This window comes from Gossypium hirsutum, chromosome D11 (assembly GCF_007990345.1).
Source record: "Gossypium hirsutum isolate 1008001.06 chromosome D11, Gossypium_hirsutum_v2.1, whole genome shotgun sequence".
Taxonomy (NCBI): Eukaryota; Viridiplantae; Streptophyta; class Magnoliopsida; order Malvales; family Malvaceae; genus Gossypium; species Gossypium hirsutum.
Genome location: NC_053447.1, coordinates 59,399,192 through 59,416,713, shown reverse-complemented (window position 1 = coordinate 59,416,713; position 17,522 = coordinate 59,399,192). Strand labels below are relative to the sequence as shown.

General features: G+C 32.8%; 2 protein-coding genes across 2 annotated transcripts; one reads left to right on the top strand and one right to left on the bottom strand.

The window, feature by feature from the left end:
* Nucleotides 1-6,173: 6,173 nt before the first annotated feature.
* Nucleotides 6,174-7,911, top strand: LOC107943043 (uncharacterized). Its single transcript, XM_016876773.1, has 4 exons — nucleotides 6,174-6,485; nucleotides 6,535-6,777; nucleotides 7,003-7,190; nucleotides 7,350-7,911. Exons 1-4 carry the CDS (start codon nucleotides 6,174-6,176, stop codon nucleotides 7,909-7,911), a joined length of 1,305 nt encoding a protein of 434 aa, XP_016732262.1.
* A 1,581-nt stretch (nucleotides 7,912-9,492) lies between these two features.
* LOC107945961 (serine/threonine-protein kinase EDR1) lies at nucleotides 9,493-16,110 on the bottom strand. Its single transcript, XM_041104605.1, has 13 exons — nucleotides 15,577-16,110; nucleotides 13,840-14,262; nucleotides 13,547-13,650; nucleotides 12,271-13,469; nucleotides 11,943-11,983; nucleotides 11,604-11,672; nucleotides 11,350-11,450; nucleotides 11,094-11,172; nucleotides 10,919-11,017; nucleotides 10,648-10,716; nucleotides 10,482-10,531; nucleotides 9,943-10,119; nucleotides 9,493-9,858 (listed from the first exon to the last, which is right to left on the bottom strand). Exons 1-13 carry the CDS (start codon nucleotides 16,030-16,032, stop codon nucleotides 9,723-9,725), a joined length of 3,003 nt encoding a protein of 1,000 aa, XP_040960539.1. The 5' UTR covers nucleotides 16,033-16,110; the 3' UTR covers nucleotides 9,493-9,722.
* Nucleotides 16,111-17,522: the final 1,412 nt, after the last annotated feature.

Genomic DNA, 17,522 nt, shown 5'->3' with positions numbered 1-17,522 from the left:
TATTTCTATTTTTTTGATATATTGTCATTACCGACATTATATTTTTCATAGTAATAAACACAACTAATATAAAAAAATTCTCATAATTTCAAAGAACATAATAAATAACATGCTCATTTGTTCATAACACAAGATTTTTAACATATTTTACTTTCAAATTCAGAATAGTGGCATATTTATAAGACAGTTACAAAGGTCACATGTACCATAACCATATGTCATTTTTATTAGTAAGTTATTATCAGAGTTATAAAATTTCATCCAATATAACATTAGTAAAACAAGACTTGGATATACAAGTTTTTATCGAAACACACCAAAATAAAAAATAACTTGTGAGAGCATTCTGATAAAACACACCATAAAAATAATAGCACAATACATGCAACCATCCAAACACATTGAGAGAATCTTCGAAGAGATAATATATATCCAATGACCTACATAATATGCCCAACCGAGGGATGAAACAACAGAACTCTATTTTCACACCAAACCTATACAGAAATTAGCATATGTGGTGCAACCTCTGTTTTCAAGGTCTAGGGATCAAATAGAACTCCCCTCCAGTGTAGACTTATAAAGGCACTGTGCGGTTTACACCAAGTTCTACTGAATTGGTTGCTAAACTTGAAATTTTCTTATGTCAAGTTCCAAAGTTGAATCTTCGTTATCCATTCGCAATACATTGGGTTCACTATTGTTTGCCATGACAAAGTCACCTTAAAAGGACAAACACTTGGTGTGTGGACTGTGGACATTTAAAATTTTAAAGTGTTTCATAATTCATATTATAATTGATTTAATACAAATATTTCAGAAAAAAAAATGAATAATGTCAGTAAATAGATTTTTTTAAAGAGCATGAGATATTCATTTATTGTTTTTAACTTTTATCTAGATTTTTTCAAAATAATATATAATATTATACCAATAAAATTAAAATCATAAAATATATAATTGTCAAATTTTAAGATTACAATTATCAAATAAACACAATTATATTCAATACTTAATTTTTTACTATTATATCAACTAATTTTTTAATATAAATTTAATATTAAATTTTTAATTCTTAATTTTTTAAATTTATTCAACAACACCTTAATTGTTTTATAAGTGTTTTTTTTTTCAACGATTGTTTTATTATTGTTCAAAGTCCAAAAAAGTGAGTGATGGCAATCATCTGGAGTCAGCCCAAGTACGTAGAGCATCTTCTGCAAAGAGTAAATGTGTTAAATGCAAATCCATATCAAGCTCCTATGGCCTCCACTTCAAAACTTACTGAGTTTAGTGGGTTCCTAGAGGATGCTAAGACATATAGAAGTATCCTGGGAGCACTGCATCATACTCTGCACATCTCATTTACGCTTTTGTCTGATAGGGTAGATAAAAAATTGGAAAGATAGGTAATTAAAAGAGTAGAAAAATAAAAAGATGGAAAACGTAATTTTGGTCTTTGTTAGTATGCTTGGAAGAAAAGATTGAAAATTTAAAAGGAATGGTAATTTTGTTTCCATTCGTCGTTTAGTAGAGTTGAAAAAGTAAGGAGAAATAAAACCTTTGAAAAATGAAAAATTTTGAACTAACATACATGTATCTCTTATTTTCTCTTCTCTTATAATTCTAATTTGAAATAATTTATTTTTATACATTAGGATAGAAAATAAGCATCTCTCATTTATTTCCTCCCTTTTTTTTCTACCAAATGCATTTGAAATTTATTTTCTTTTTATTTTTCAAGTCTCTCCTTCCATCATTCGTCCTTCCACTAAACCAAGCACACATTTAATGTTAATAAGACAACTTAGATTATGTCATATCCATTAATCAATTGGGCCGCCTTGAAAAGAATTTAACAGTACTTGAGGGGACATTACACTAGACTAATCATGTGCTGGGTTACCTGTTCAGATTTGAAGGCCCACCTGAAAAGTGGAAGGATTTGAGCAAAAATATAAGACCAAAAAATGAACTTGGACAAAAAAATAAGACCCACTTTCTAAATGGGTTAGGTCGCGGGCATATTTTTTGCCTGGGACTAACCCGGCCCGAATCACATGCCTATACTTTTTTTGTATTTTCAATTTATGGGAAACATTTATTTTAATATTTATAATTTATTTGATGTATTATATTCTTAATTTATTTTTATATAAAAATATAACTTGAAAATTTTATTATAGTCGAGCCGGGTCGAGTTCGGATTTAACATTTTTTAGGTCAGACCCAAATTTAAAAAACAGACCTAAAACCTAACCCAACCCATTATCAAGTCTAATTACAACATGTCTTGATATTTGAGGCTACCAAAGTCTTGACCTTAAGCACCTTTGCTAATGTGGATTTGGGAGTGACTAATAATCGTAGGTCAACATCAAGATATAGTGTGTATCTATGAAAGAGTGTGATTTCATGGAGTTGGAGAAAGAGAAAGAGAAAAACAATGTCTCATTCAATGCAGAGCGTAACACCCTTATACCCAATCCAACTGTATGAACCCGGTATAATACTATTACATTTGGTGCCAAAACGGTTTTGGCTAGATATTGTATAATTCAATCATTCATATATAGTGTATTAACTTGCTTAATCCAAAAATTATTAATATAAACATCCGGGGTTATTAACGGATGTTCGTTTGCGTTTGAAAATGATTTAAAAATTGTTTTTACTCAAAACAAGGGAAAAATATTGATACTTAAACAAAAGGTATCGATATTTTATGAAATGTATCTATACCATTGCACAAAATCCAAAAATTCAAGTTTTGATGAAGGTATAGATACCTTAGGCCTAGGTATCGATACCTACACTTATATCGATACCCTCCTCAAAAACGATACCAAAATTGCTCTCTGTTTCTCAAAAAAGTTGATTTTTGGGTCAAAGTATCAATACATTTTTCTCAGGTATCGATACCTTGGGTTATGATGACACAAAAACTGTTGGAAAATTTTGCTAAAAAGACCCCTACACTAATTCAAAACATTCAAACACTTCCAAACCAATTCAATAACCCTCAAACTCATTAAAATTCACCACAAAATCTACATAATAATATCATATATGCATGCATATGTTAAGCTATTATGAATCCCTTTCAAAAGCTAACAAAATATGCCATTAGATCACCAAAATAACAAGGTTTCCAAATATTGCATTTAGTTCATCTAACATTCACCTATACCAATAACCTATGTACATGTCATACTAACCCTAAAATTCATACATACAACCTCGCTTCTTGGAATGGTGATGAGATGGGATGTAAGCGACCTCGATATTAGCCCAACAGGATCTACTTCACCTATGCGTTACAGAAATAACGCGGTAAGTTTGTGAAGACTTAGTAAGTACCTCAAATTTTTTAAAATTTACTATTAATAATAATATAAAATAAAATTATATTCATTTTATAGAAATAAAATTTACATCAAATTAGTCCCTAAATTGTATTTTTTTTAAATCACACTTATCATGACTTACCGTAACCCATTAATTGATAATAGTCGAATTACGACACTGTAGCCCAATGTAGACTAGTTGAACACTTAAGATATATGGAAATAAATCGATAATTTTTTTAATGCATATGGTATATCACTAAGCACAAATTGCAAATAACGATAAGCACCGAAGTGCAAAATAATTACGATAAGCACCAAAGTTCAAATTTTACAACAATAAGCACCGAAGTGCGAAATAATATGATAAGCACGTTAATTTTTCCTTAATGGTATGCCATCAATATCCCAATAGTTCAGGACTCGTCTACATGGGCTTTTCTTATTATTCATTCTTTTATTCATTCCCTTGACAGAAAATAATATAACTTTGTATTTTTCTCGATTTAGTCCTTATCACAATAATAACACTAAAACTTGTAAATTCTCTTCATTTTTACCACATACAACACTATAATTTATACATCACTTCATTTAAACTTACTTTTCATATACTCATAATATCATAGCATATTTTAATTTCTTTCAATTTAGTCCTTTTTCATTATCACCACAATACATCATATAATGGGACACTAAAGTCAAAATTCATAACATTTACATTACTTACCCCTACTAAATATTTATTATGATATCATTAATTTAGTAATTAAACTACTTAATTAACATAATTATTTAACTAACATAACCTAAACAAAATTACTACTTGAAGTACTTACAACCAAAATTTGGATGACGAGTTTTTCTTATCTTCTACTCCTTGGCCACTTCTTTTCCTTTCCCTTCACTTTTGTCCTCAAACTTCTTCTCTTTTTCTTCAATTTCATAACAACATATAATATTTATAAGTTAAAACTAAAATCAAATAACTTTTCTATGCTAGATTATGAAAATAAACATGTATGTTATGAAAATTTCCATCATTCTTACCTTAACCTTTTTGAAAACCCAAAACCCTAACTCATCTCACTTTTTTTTATTAAAATTTGCTAATAAGTCCTCAAGCCATCCATCTTTACGCTTTTACCCATCATCATTACACCTTAAAATATCTACTTAGCTATTTACCATTTTATCCCAATTCATCTTTTACAATTCCTAGGATGATTCATACTTCACTTGGTTAAATTTATTCTAAATCATTCCTTCCTTTCTACTACCACTATGTATCTCCTAACTTTCTAAATTCCTATTTACACCACAATAATTTTTAGACTCTTTCAATTTAGTCTAAGCTTCTATTTAAATCTTTTTTATCTCGAAAGTATTTTCTAATCTCCTATCTGGTCTAAATACTTTCTAATTTAATACTAAAAATCCCTATTTAGTAAATTTCAAAATTTCTCCATCATTTCCCGACCCGGTCCATCACTATGCCTAGCTCTAAATCAAAACATGGTTGTTACACAGAGGCAGAGCATTATGGTCTTACTGATGCTACATCTGAAATGATATCGCTAAAATCATTGAATTAGGTGTAAAAATAGATGAACTATCTATGATTTGGAGTGACAATACCACTACAGTTGACTTGGCAGCAAATTCGGTGTTGCATGCAAAGACGGAACACGTTGATATAAGTTTGCATTTCCTGATGGAGAAAATACTTAATCATAGATATAGGTCAATGTGTTCTACTCAAAATCAAGTTGCAATACACTCACGAAACCACTGTTAGTTGACTCTTTGAAGAAGGAAGTATGTCTTCCAAGAAGGAAAAGTATGGAGAATATTGAAGGTCAATCACCAAGTGAATCACCAAGTGATTAAAAGAAATCCAAATGTCCTTTTTTTTTCCTCAAATTTGAACTAAATTTAAGTTTTGAATTTTAATCAAATGTCATCTCAATCCGAATAAGATGACAGTTAAAAACAGTTGTTAGTAGACTTTTCCAAAAGCTTAGTAGCCCATCCAACCCAATAGGCCCGGTGTGATTTGGGTCAAGCTTGGACAAAGATTTTTATACTTCGAGTTGACTGACCCAGCCGAACTTTAATTTATATAATAAAAAATATTTTAAAATTTTAAATTTAATTATAAAAATATAAATTATTTTTTTTAATACTAAAATGTGCTTTTTGAGTGAAACAGGACTCAACATAAAAAAATTTTTGAAACCAGTCATCGATCCGACCCAATTGAGCCCATGGACAACTCTAGGTAATATCATGATTAATGGTTCCTTAAATTTTCATAAAATTTATTTTTTATTTTTTATTTTTTAAAATGGTGTATTTAATAAAATTGTTAAAATTATTTTTTATTTTTTTAAAATGATGTATTTAATAAAATTGTTAGGATATCGTAATTTACAAATTGATTCTACACAAAATCTACTTAGGAAAAAATAAAAAATACTTTATTAATTATTTTTAATTTTGCATATTCAAGTATTTTATTGTATTTTATTTTATTTTTAAATGACATTTAAAAGGTTAGCATACATATTAACTCATCTTAAAATATGTAACTCATGAGTCTTAAAATATGTATTAGATTTCAGTCAATTTCGACCCATTAGCTTGTGTTTTGTTCTTTATAAGTTGGTGATGAAAGTGATTGTAAACCGATTTAAGGTGATTTTTCCTAAACTGATCTCTCAAGAACAAGCTGGATTCGTAGATGGTCGGAACATATCTGATAACATTATTTTAGCGTAAGAAGTCATTCATTCTATGCGATGCAATCGGAAGGGGAGAAACTGGATGGCTATTAAGTTGGATTTGGAGAAAGCATACGAAAAAGTTAGTTGGGACTTTATATGTGCTTCCTTGAATGTAGCTGGGATCCCTATTTTTTTTCAAACAGTGATTATGTCAGCTATATCTTCCTCTTCTATGCAAATTCTTTGGAATGGCATGCCTACTCAGAAGTTTAAACCGATTAGAGGAATCCGTCAGGGATGTCCTTTATCACCTTATCTCTTTGTGATTTGCATGGAATGGTTGGGGCATATTATTCGGGTTGAAATGGATATTGGTAAATGGGAACCAATTCGACTATCCCGCACTGGCCCTGTAGTCTCACATTTGTTTTTTGCTGATGACTTGGTGATCTTTTGCAAAGCTCAGCTTGATCAAGCGCGATTATTGGATAACATTCTTAATCAGTTCTACGAGTTTTCGAGGCACAGAATTCAATGTTAGGAAGAGCAATATCTTCTTTTCCAAGGTTATTGGAATTGATGTCCGTAATCAAATTACTCAAATGTTCGGATTCCAGGAAGCTCAGAATCTTGGCACTTATTTCGGTGTACATTTTCTTCACAATAGGGTAACCAACAATACTTTGAGTTTTGTTGTTGATAAGGTAAGGTGGAAGTTGTAGAATTGGGATGCGAGGAAGTTATCTAATGCAGGAAAAATCACCTTGGCTCAATCGGTGCTTCTCTCTATTCCTAATTATTTTATGCAATCTTTGATGATTCCGAAAGGTGTTTGCTCTAATATTGAAAGATTGGTTAGACAATTTATTTGGGGATGTGCAGATAGTCACCCTAAAATGTCTTTAGTAGGATGAGACTCTATATGTCAGCCATGGGCTCGGGAAGGGCTTGGTTTTAGGCACTTGAGCGACCAAAATACGTCATTTCTTATGAAGATTGGTTTCAGCCTTGTTTCTAAGAGCAATATGCTTTGGGTTCGTGTCCTTCACTCTAAGTATGGATGGAAAGAGCAGTTCCCAGACTCTATTAGCAGGAACCAGTGCTCCCATTTAAGGAGGTCACTTTCTAAGATATGGTCGCTACTCCGGGAGAATTTAATTTGGTCTATTGGAGAGGGCGCTAGTGCTCGTTGTTGGAAATATCCTTGGATTCCAAGTATGGACTTAATCTAAAAAATTTCATCTTTTGCAAACTTTAATTTGGATTGTTGTGTTAGGGAGTCGGTCAATTCGGATGGAAGCTGGAACTTGGACTTGCTTTATGTTTGGCTACTTGAAGATGTGATTAGTAGGATTACTAGTATCCCTCCTCCACATCTCGATTATGGTTCGGATAGAGTGATATGGGCTCGATCAGCGTTAGGGGTCTTCTCAGTTCATAGTGCTTATTGGACTTTAAAGGAGGACACTTGGAATTCTCAAGAGGAGTATTGGAAGTCTATTTGGAAATATCTGGGACCACAGAGAGTAAGAGTCTTTCTTTGGTTAGCTTTTAAGCAAAGAATTCTTACTAACTCGGAGCGTACAAGACGGGGAATCGATCACAGCAACTCTTGCACTTTGTGTGGTCATGACTTTGAGGATTTGGGGCATGTTCTTCGAGATTGTCCTTCCGCGAAAGATATATGGATGCTTGTGCTTCCAGAACAGCTTACACAAAGGTTCTTCTCTGTCTCATTTCAAGATTGGCTTTTACTTAACCTTTGTTTTCATGAAAGATTGCAAGGTAGTGGACTCACTTGGTCATGTCTATTTGGATTAATCGCTTGGCGCATCTGAAAGAATAAAAATCTATTTATCTTTTAGAATATTTCCTGGGCAGCAACTAAAGTAGTGAAAGTCTCTAGTTGTTGGGCTCGACAATATGAATCACATATTGGTGGCTGCAAAAGTAATATTCCCAATTTGAATTTCGCGAATAATTTAGATGATACATAGGTATATTTATCCACTGATGGGGCTGTGGTCAGAGAATCTGGATACGCTATAACAGGAGGTGTGGTTCGGGACCATGATGGAAATTGGATAGTGGGATTCACTCGCTTCTTAGGTGTATGCTCTCTGTTTGAGGCTGAAGTCTGGAGCATCCTAAATGGGATCCTTATTATGCTAAATAAGGGTTGAAGACGGGTCATTATCTTGACTGATAACCTTGAAGTCGCCCAAAACTTGACTTATTTGAATTTGAAAGATTTAAGGATTATTGTGCTTAGAAGGACTCAGCGCATCATGAGGTCGAAAGAGATGTGGAAGGTTAAGCATGTTCCAAGAAATCGAAACTTGGTAGCGGATCGTATAGCTAAACTTAGCTTGAGCTGGAAATCAAGCTTACAAGTCCTTAATGAGGCTCCTAAGGAAATAATAAACTGATTACAAAAAGATAAAGACAATAGTTGTTTTATGCAATTGATGTAATTCATATTTTCTTCTCACAAAAAATATATATGTATTAAACTCGAAAAAGAAAACATAAAATATTATTTATTTTATTTTATTTTTAAATGACATATTTAAAAGGTTAACATACATATTAACTCATGAGCCTTAAATAGTTCACAAATCTATTTAAAACTTTATTAACTATTTTTATTTTAATTCTAAAATGAGTATTTAAGATAATCAATTTACAAGTATTTTTAATTTTATTTAAAACTTTGCTTAATAATTTGGCAAGAAAATTAAAAATTGAAAAATTGAAATTATAAAAAATAGAAAATATATTCTTACCATAAGAAAGGTTAAAATTTTTTTTAAAAAAAATCCATTCATTACTTGATAAAGTTACAAAAAAAAATGAAAGAACAAAAACAATTTTAAAAAATTGTATAATTAAAAAAAATCCATTCATTACTTGATAAAGTTACAAAAAAAAAATGAAAGAACAGAAACAATTTTAAAAAATTGTATAATTTTGAACCAATATTTATCCCTCTCATTGTCTCTCATTTTCAACATTCTAACTTAAAAGTCATTTTCAACCTTCTGACTTGAAAAGATTGATTTTCATGCATTGATATTTTTTTTTCTACCAAGCACTCAAATTTTATTTTATTTTATTTTTCCACTCACTTCTTTCATCCTTCTCAATTAAGCACCCTCCCTAAATGAATGATTAAAACTATCAACATTTAAAAGAACTGATCTGCATGCGCACTCAAAAGGCCGATTTAAATCCTCAATCTATCTATTATGAAAAGAATTATGATTTTTAAGTAATAAATCCACATAATGACCATTTAGATTTCGTACTTTATACTAAATTTTCTTAAATTTAATGTTAATAATCATATCAATATTAATATTATTATGATAAAAAATTAAAATAAAATATTTAATAAAAAGTTTTTGAAACCCAGCAAAGGCGGTATAACAATTCTAGTTTATAATAACAATTTTCCCTTTGCTTTAAAGGGTACTCATATATTCATTACAAAGTTGTTCTTTTGACAAAATTATGAACATGCACACTTCAAAAATGCAGCTTTTCTTTTAGAATTTAAATACAGTAATTACCTCATTGAAGTGAAGGGAAAGGAACATACAGCGAACTTTTCTTCTTATTCACAATTGAGAAGCTGAGTATTTTGATTTCAGGGTGTAGAATTTACTGAAATCCCTTGTGGCATAGGGGAGCTTGATTGATCTTGATGCAATGGGATAACAAGCCGCTGTAAGGGTTTTAAAGCTACCGTAAGGTCCGCAAAGGATGGACGCAAACTCGGATCACTGGAAACAGAAGCATAAATAGGTTACACTGGAACCAAAATAGCAAAATAAGGGGTTAAAAAGTTCAAGTTTCTGTTTACTAACGTCTGCCAGCATTGCCAAATTATTCTTGCAACCAAAGGATCAAGTTCCTTGGGAATGTCGAGGCGTCGATTCTGGAAACCTACTGCACCTACAACTTGCATCGGATTCATTCCGCTCCAAGGTAATCTCAAAGTAGCGAGCTCCCAGAGAATGATTCCAAAGCTATAAACATCACATCTATAAATCCAATAAAAGATGTATTTAATTTTAAGCTTTGTTGTTTTACTAACATGGGAGATCTAATTTTACACTTTGTTGTTTTACTGATTCGGCAGATTTAAATCCAAGAAGAGAATACAGGCAGCGTTACTTTCTAACACTAATAACCGATTAGAATGAGCAGCAGCTAGAAAAACAATTCAAGTAATTTTACATTATATGCACAAAAAAGGTTATAGAGATACGTAATTATAACATTTTCTTATTTTCACCATATTCTCAGAAATCCAACAAAATGTAATGGATTGAGCGATCAGCAAGGGATAAAAAAAAAAAAAGATGAAATGATATTGAATATTAAATGAAGAGGAACAACTCACTTCTCATTTGAGGGCTCATTGCGAAGTACTTCCGGTGCCATCCACTCGGGCTGAAACATAGCAGGCAACTTATCAGAGACACAAAAAATTTATATAACTGAAGCTACATATTCTATCCATATCTCAAGAATCTATAATATATTGCACAGCAAGCCAAGATACTGACTGTTCCAGCAGTTGATTTAGATGACAGGAAGGTATTATGCTTCAAGCGTGACAACCCAAAATCAGCGACCTGCATGGTTCAGTTTTATAATCAATCAGAGGGAGCATTGTAATCACTTTAGATGATAGGAAGATATTATGCTTACATTGTAATCCTAGACCAGCTGTAATCAATCAGTTTTCCAATGATTACGGCAAGGTCAAAGAGCATTTAGAAAGTAATTCTTAAAACCGGTAAGCGAGGAAAACTAAAACATAGAAACATCATTTACCTTCACAGTCCAGTTTTTATCAACTAAAAGATTAGGAGACTTCAAATCACGGTGAACAATGGTAGGTATGCTGGTGTGTAGGCAATTCATTCCCCTCGCCTGCAATATGGAAACAGATATGAAAATGGTTCTCACATCCTAAGTATAAAAAAGGCAAAAGGTATTAATTCCATACCACATCAAGAGCCATCTTAATTCTGCGCTTCTCATCTATTTGAGGATGAGGGCGATGAAGAATCTTATATAAGCTTCCTCTGGAAAACCAAATAACATTTGCAAAAATTTAGAATACCAAAGATCATCCGCATGTGTCACAAATACACATGCATGCTGGTAGCCATAGATTGCCAATCTCAGATTGCATCTACAGTACTTTGCATAAAGTTCAAATCATTAAAAGATAAGCAGAGAAGATGCAGGAACACTTGTACCTAGGAAGAAATTCGGTAATTATAGAGAGGTTCGGAGGGCGAGTAACAGCACCCATAAAAAGAACAACATTTGGATGACGTAGTCTACGCATTATTCGTACCTAAAACAAAGAGAAACATAATTTAGGATCAATGGTTTGGACTTATTTAACTAATGTGACCTTAGGCAAGGATATTTCCCAATTAGAAATGAATAAACTAAAATATCTACTTTCATTTTAAGACAGCAATATGAATGCCTTAAATTTGCTTACTTCTCTTTTGAACTCAGCCAAAGCAGCACCAGAAAAATCCTGGTCTAGGAACTTCTTCACGGCAACCTCCTGTAGTCCAATAACCATTACAACCCACAAATTTAGAAACTACTTGTTCTTTCAATTTTGCAAACTCTTAAACAGACTGGTGCAAAACATCATCCAGAAAAAGTATAAATATAGTTCAATTCAAACAGAGCTAATAGTTCTGAATATGATGCCTTCAGCAAATAACTAACTCGAAAACTCAAAACCTAATTCCTTTAACACTACAGAAGGGCTAAAGTGAAATACAAGGTGAAAAATGTGATCAACTGAGTATGAAAAGAGTAAACTAACCGTGCCATTCCAATCAGCATGGTAGACCTCTCCATAGGAACCTACACGCAAGAAAACAAGATTTAACAGGAATTAGAGAACTTCCAAAAGGGAAAAGTAAAAGTTCTAGCAAAGCTAGCATCACAATAACTTATTCTATTTAAACTCTTATGGTTTTCATGATGAATGAGAAGAGCTCTGGAATAGCAAAAAGGGGAACAATTTCCAAAATAACGAACAAAACTATACAAATATGACAAACTGAGTCAAGATTTAATTTATAAAACATTGACCCTTGCATAACAAAAGTTGTCACATGTAATGAACTTTAAAGAGCCAAACCCATTACCTAGTCCAATTCTTTCACCAATATCCAAGTCTTCCCAAGGAATTTCACATTCACCTACATCTACATCGTCAAATAGTTGATGATCCAACTGAATAGGGGTCACTCTGTTAGATAATCCATAAGAACCTACTCCAGAATCAAGGGATGAGCTAGGACTTTCGGGATCCTTCAATTTGAGATTATTTCCCGCGTATCTATCCTGGGTATTCTTTCTACAATTGTGCGAACCAATCTCATTATCTTGCTCTTTAGCTAAATCCCCCGTGTTATTCTGTAAATCATGTTCATTCCTGAGATAATCCTCCTTAAATTTAGTGCTTGCATCCTCAGCCAGTTGTGAGCTACTGAACTGAGTGGCAGGGGATGCCAAAGATGAGCTAGTATCAGACAAAGAATTCCTGATTTTATTATCTCTATTTAACATATCGAAGTCACCAGGAGACCTGTAACCATGAGAATAGACCTTTTCAGGTTTATTAGAGCTGGTGGAAGCTGCTGATGACTGATTAAAATCATTAGATTCACGATTGATTTTTGGAAAGTGACCCTCCATATAGTTGTACTTTTTCTGGGGAACCTCATTATAAACAGGCCGATTCTTCCACATCAATGGTACAGGAGGTCGCCCCACTACATTATTTGGTTGTCTCTGAAACTCATCGACTTTGTTCTCTGTAGATTTATTCTGCAGGGAAGTTTTACCTGCCCCTTTTATCTGGAATGGATTAAGATCTGCAAAAAGATTTTTTGGGTCATCTTGACTACTCTGACCATATGGCACAACATTAACATTCATCCTCAGGCCTTCACCAACTACATTGGCACCACGACTCCCCTTATAGACTAAAGTTCCAATAGCAGTCGAAGGAAGATGGTCTAACTGATTAGGGGTCACTCTGTTGGATAATCCAGAAGAACCAACACCAGAATCACGACTTTGGCCTGATAATGAAGGCAACGGTTCAGCACCTGTAGAAGTTGAACCCCAGTCAACGGGCATACTGCTATCGATCATAGGATGTTGACTGCTACCTTCACCTTTAAGTGGCTTTTCTCTTGAGTAAACATCATCGGATGACTGAAGAGTTGGTATATTGTTAATTATCGGATTGTATGACTTAAAAGTAGTATCTTTTGCACTTAAAATGTCAGCAGGTATAAGTGTACCAGGAGCTGCCATTAGATCAACCAAAAATTCCCTAGAGATAAAAAAGTACAACATTAGACTTAAATACCAGTAAAAATTGTAAGTTAAGAAATAAGCACAAACTATAACCTTTCCTCCTCCAGCTTCACTATATTTACAGCATCATCCTCTACACCAGTAAAATGACTGCCTTTTACCAGTTTACAAGGTAATTTTATGCTATCTGCCAACACCTACATTAAAAGGACGCAGAAATTAAATATAAACCTTGCAGATAGCGCTATTCAAAAGTACAAGTACTTGGAACGACCATGAAAAAAAATGAAGTTAAATCATCCAGGGGATAATAGTTAGTTCAGAGCTTTAGACGCAGGCAGTTTCTGCTTTCAGGACTGAAGTCACTCTCGAAGTAAAAAACTCACCTTGAAGAGTAAAGCACGATGTCGAGAGAGGCCTGTATTTAAGGATCCAATAGGCAACACACTTGTATGAAGAGATGTTCTGAGCTCAGTGCTTCTTTCCATCCACTTGGACAAAATTATATTAGCATCTTTAACAGGTCCACCCATATGTCCTGTTACAAGTTCAGCAAGCCTTTGCACTAAGATACCAACATTAGTAGAAGGGCAATCTAATGCAATACAGTGCGCAATTTGAAACAACTCTTCTAGGGCTGGGTCAATTGTTCGATTGACAATTACAACTTCAAAGCTAGAATTTCCAAGACTTGCTTCTAGATCAGTAAGAGATGGCATTTTTCCTTGGGTTCCTGATTCACTGGAGAGCCCATATACATCATAGAAACCATCCACCACTCTTTCCTCATAATCAAGCACATCATATTCCTGGTGAACCAAAACACCCCAATCAATCAGTCCTAATTAAATAACTCAAGAAATAGCAAGACATGACAGGAATGGAAGACTCATTCAGTCCAAAATCCAAATGACCATATTCACGTTCCAAAGAGTTCTACAAGAAAAAGGGGGGGGGGGTTCCAAAAAGTAAGTTGCTAAGGCTTAGCATCAATCCAAATCTAGTTATAGAAGCAGTCAAAATTTATTTGGATTTTTTTTAAAAGAAATCATTGATTCAAGCATTGGAAAAAGTTGCAAGTCAGCATAAGTATAGGCCAGACAACAAACATCAACTAAAGCAAAACAAGACATGTAAAAAGGCCATGACTAAGAGCACATAGAAACATGCTATCAAAGACAATTTAAACGGATTCTCTTCGGCTTATAAAATGATTTCTGCTAACATTAAAATCCTTCAAGGTCTCCAAGCTTCTGATTAAATCCTGAAATTTGTAACACTGACCATTACAAAAAATATCTAAGTAATAGCTGCTTCACCAGCTTACCCTACACGGCTTAGCAAGAAGCAAAACTCTTACAGTAACTGGCCCAATATGACCAATTCCAAACTGTAACACCAGCAAAGTCAAATGCTAACCGTAAAAACTAAAGCTCATTCACAAGAACGCACCATGGTTCAGTTTCCAGGTACTTCATTCCTAGTTAGCAAACCATTCAAGCTCAAATTTTGATTATAAAAAATACCATAAAATGTATATAAACTACCATAATTCTTGTGGAAACACATATTAGTTCAAGCTTTTTCACGAAAATTCACCATATATGAGAATCCAAAATAAAGCTCAAACCATAGCTTGCGCTAATCAATCAATCCAAAAATGAATCAATAGCAGAAACTAAACGCCCCTGATCCAGGCCACTCACTTTAATTAGATTTACCAAAATTTCAGGTCAACCCTCAAAAAAGTATCAAGCAAAAGAAGACATAAAACTCCTAGAAACCATCAAAACCTAAAGGTAGACGCTCTTCCCAGCTTATCCACCACAATTCACAAGAAGCAAGAGTCCAGAGTAACCTACTTCATGATCAGATACAAAACAGTTAAAGTAAAAACAATTCACTATTAACTTCCATTTCTCCAGTAAAAGCACAATTAATTCGAGCTTTTCCACATAAATTCAATACAGTAACTAGCCCTAATTAAATAGTCCGAAACTTAGCCAGCTGAACCAACTACAACAAGCAAAATTCTAGCTCATTCAGTCCAATTCGATCTACCAAAATTCCAATTCAACCTTCAAAATTCTTAAAAAACACAAAAAAAAATACAAAACACTTACCCAATACTGCCTGGCTAAGACCTCGGCTGCCACATCATCCTTATCCCTCCCTACCCCCAAATCCATCCGATGATGACTCCCTAAACTCAAAATAGCCGTTTCTCGGATCTGATCCTTCTTCGGATCCTCCGAATTCGAAGCGCTTATAGCTAGGGCTAACTGAACCTGAAACTCTTCCTCCGATAACATATAATCAGACGCTCGATTCGTCGCAGTCACCGTTGATGACGGCGTAATCAAACCCGTGCTCGATGTTACAGGCACAGTCGTCGCGGTCACCGGGGACGATGATGCACTAGTTGTAGTAGGAGGACTCGCCGGAGAGTTCTCCGACGCGGCGCGTTGATTATCAGCGGGATCGTTACTGCTTCCTATGTGCAGCTTCTTAAAAATGTGCTTCATTTTTTCTCGTTTCTTCATCTTCTTCACTTTCTCAGTTTCCTCGCTTTCTCGCATTTTCTCTCTCACTTTCTTTTCTTTACTTTCTTTTTTTTTTTGGAAGGGTCAACGTAATGTCGGAAACAATAGGAGGGAAACTTAGAGGAATGGTATTGCTGTATGTATATATAGTAGTCTTGGTGGGTAATAATACGGCTTGTCTTTGAGAAATATCTACGAAATTGCCATTCATAATCTTTTCCTACACGCGCATTCGTTTGACGATGTTCAAGTGAAGGAAACCAATGGAAATATGACACGCTGGCATTGAGTTTTGCATACGTGGAGTGGAGGACCATAATGTTTTTTAAATTGGATAGGTGATCAAATCGTTTAAGTTTACCAGTTCGTCAATCCAATTGATTCAATCGGTTTAATTAGTTCAATTAAAAAATTGTTAAAAATTTAAAAATTTTAAATAATTTTAGTTTAATCAATTTGACCACCAATTCAATCAATTTGATCATAAATTTTATCGACTTTTAATCAATTTAATCGGTTTGTATCCAATTTCGATTCAATCAATTCAAAAATACTTTTCGATTCAATCCGGTTCAACTAACATTAGGGTGGCTGTTGTTTATGGGTCCATAAACTTTATAAGACATTGTTTGACAAAATTATATAAGTTAGAATTTGATAACACCAAGTTAAAATTTTGGTCAAATTTTGTTCTTGGTCTCTCTAATATGTATAAGTTGTAAATTTATTTTTTATATTTTAATTTGATATTTTAATTTTTTATACTTTTTGAATTTTAAAATTTTAGTCTTGACCAAAATAATAATTATTTAATTCATCAAGTTAAATGTTGTTATTTTAAAAACCTTATGCAACAAATATATTATCATAAGTGTAATGTCATGCCAGCTTACTATTTTCATATAATGCTTATAAAAAAGTTGCGTTATTTTATTAATGGGCTTAAAAGGCTATTGTTTTTAGTCAATATTGGAATTTCAAAATTCAAAAAGTATAGGGGCTAAAAACTATCAAATTAGAAAATATGGATTAAATCCACAAATTACACATAGTATGAGACTAATAGTAGATTTAACCTAATAAATTTAACAATTACCTTTTGAGTCAAGATTAAAATTTTAAATTTAAAAAATACATGGACTAAAATTGTTCAAATAAGATACATAGACCAAATCTGTAATTTACATATAGTACAAGGATTATTATCATAATTTGACCTAGAAATAATACATAAATTTTGATTATTATTTTTTAAGATTTAGGGCTTGTCTGCTAACTCATTGAAAAAATTAAATCAACTAAAAATTAATATTTTCAATGATTTTTTCAAGCACTTTGATAATCCATTAAAAAAAAACAAAATATAGAACTTTTCAAAGAAAAAGTGTATAAAATGATAAGGAGATAATGAGTCACTTATCACTTAATGTATTTTTTCAATTATTTTTATTTTATTTCTTTAAACATTATCCAAATACTTTGTTTTGAATTTTTTAAATTTTTATTTTATTTCTTTAAACATTATC

What these genes read in the sequence shown, in the direction of transcription:
- LOC107945961 (XM_041104605.1), bottom strand. Translation starts at nt 16,032, where the DNA reads ATGCGAGAAAGCGAGGAAACTGAGAAAGTGAAGAAGATGAAGAAACGA. An exon ending in TCTTAGCCAGGCAGTATTGG is followed by an intron (nt 14,263 to 15,576) that starts GTAAGTGTTTTG and finishes TTGGTTCACCAG; the next exon opens with GAATATGATGTGCTTGATTA. An exon ending in TTAAGATGGCTCTTGATGTG is followed by an intron (nt 11,018 to 11,093) that starts GTATGGAATTAA and finishes TCCATATTGCAG; the next exon opens with GCGAGGGGAATGAATTGCCT.
- LOC107943043 (XM_016876773.1), top strand. Translation starts at nt 6,174, where the DNA reads ATGGCTATTAAGTTGGATTTGGAGAAAGCATACGAAAAAGTTAGTTGG. An exon ending in GACTATCCCGCACTGGCCCT is followed by an intron (nt 6,486 to 6,534) that starts GTAGTCTCACAT and finishes TCTTTTGCAAAG; the next exon opens with CTCAGCTTGATCAAGCGCGA. An exon ending in TGAGTTTTGTTGTTGATAAG is followed by an intron (nt 6,778 to 7,002) that starts GTAAGGTGGAAG and finishes TCTATATGTCAG; the next exon opens with CCATGGGCTCGGGAAGGGCT.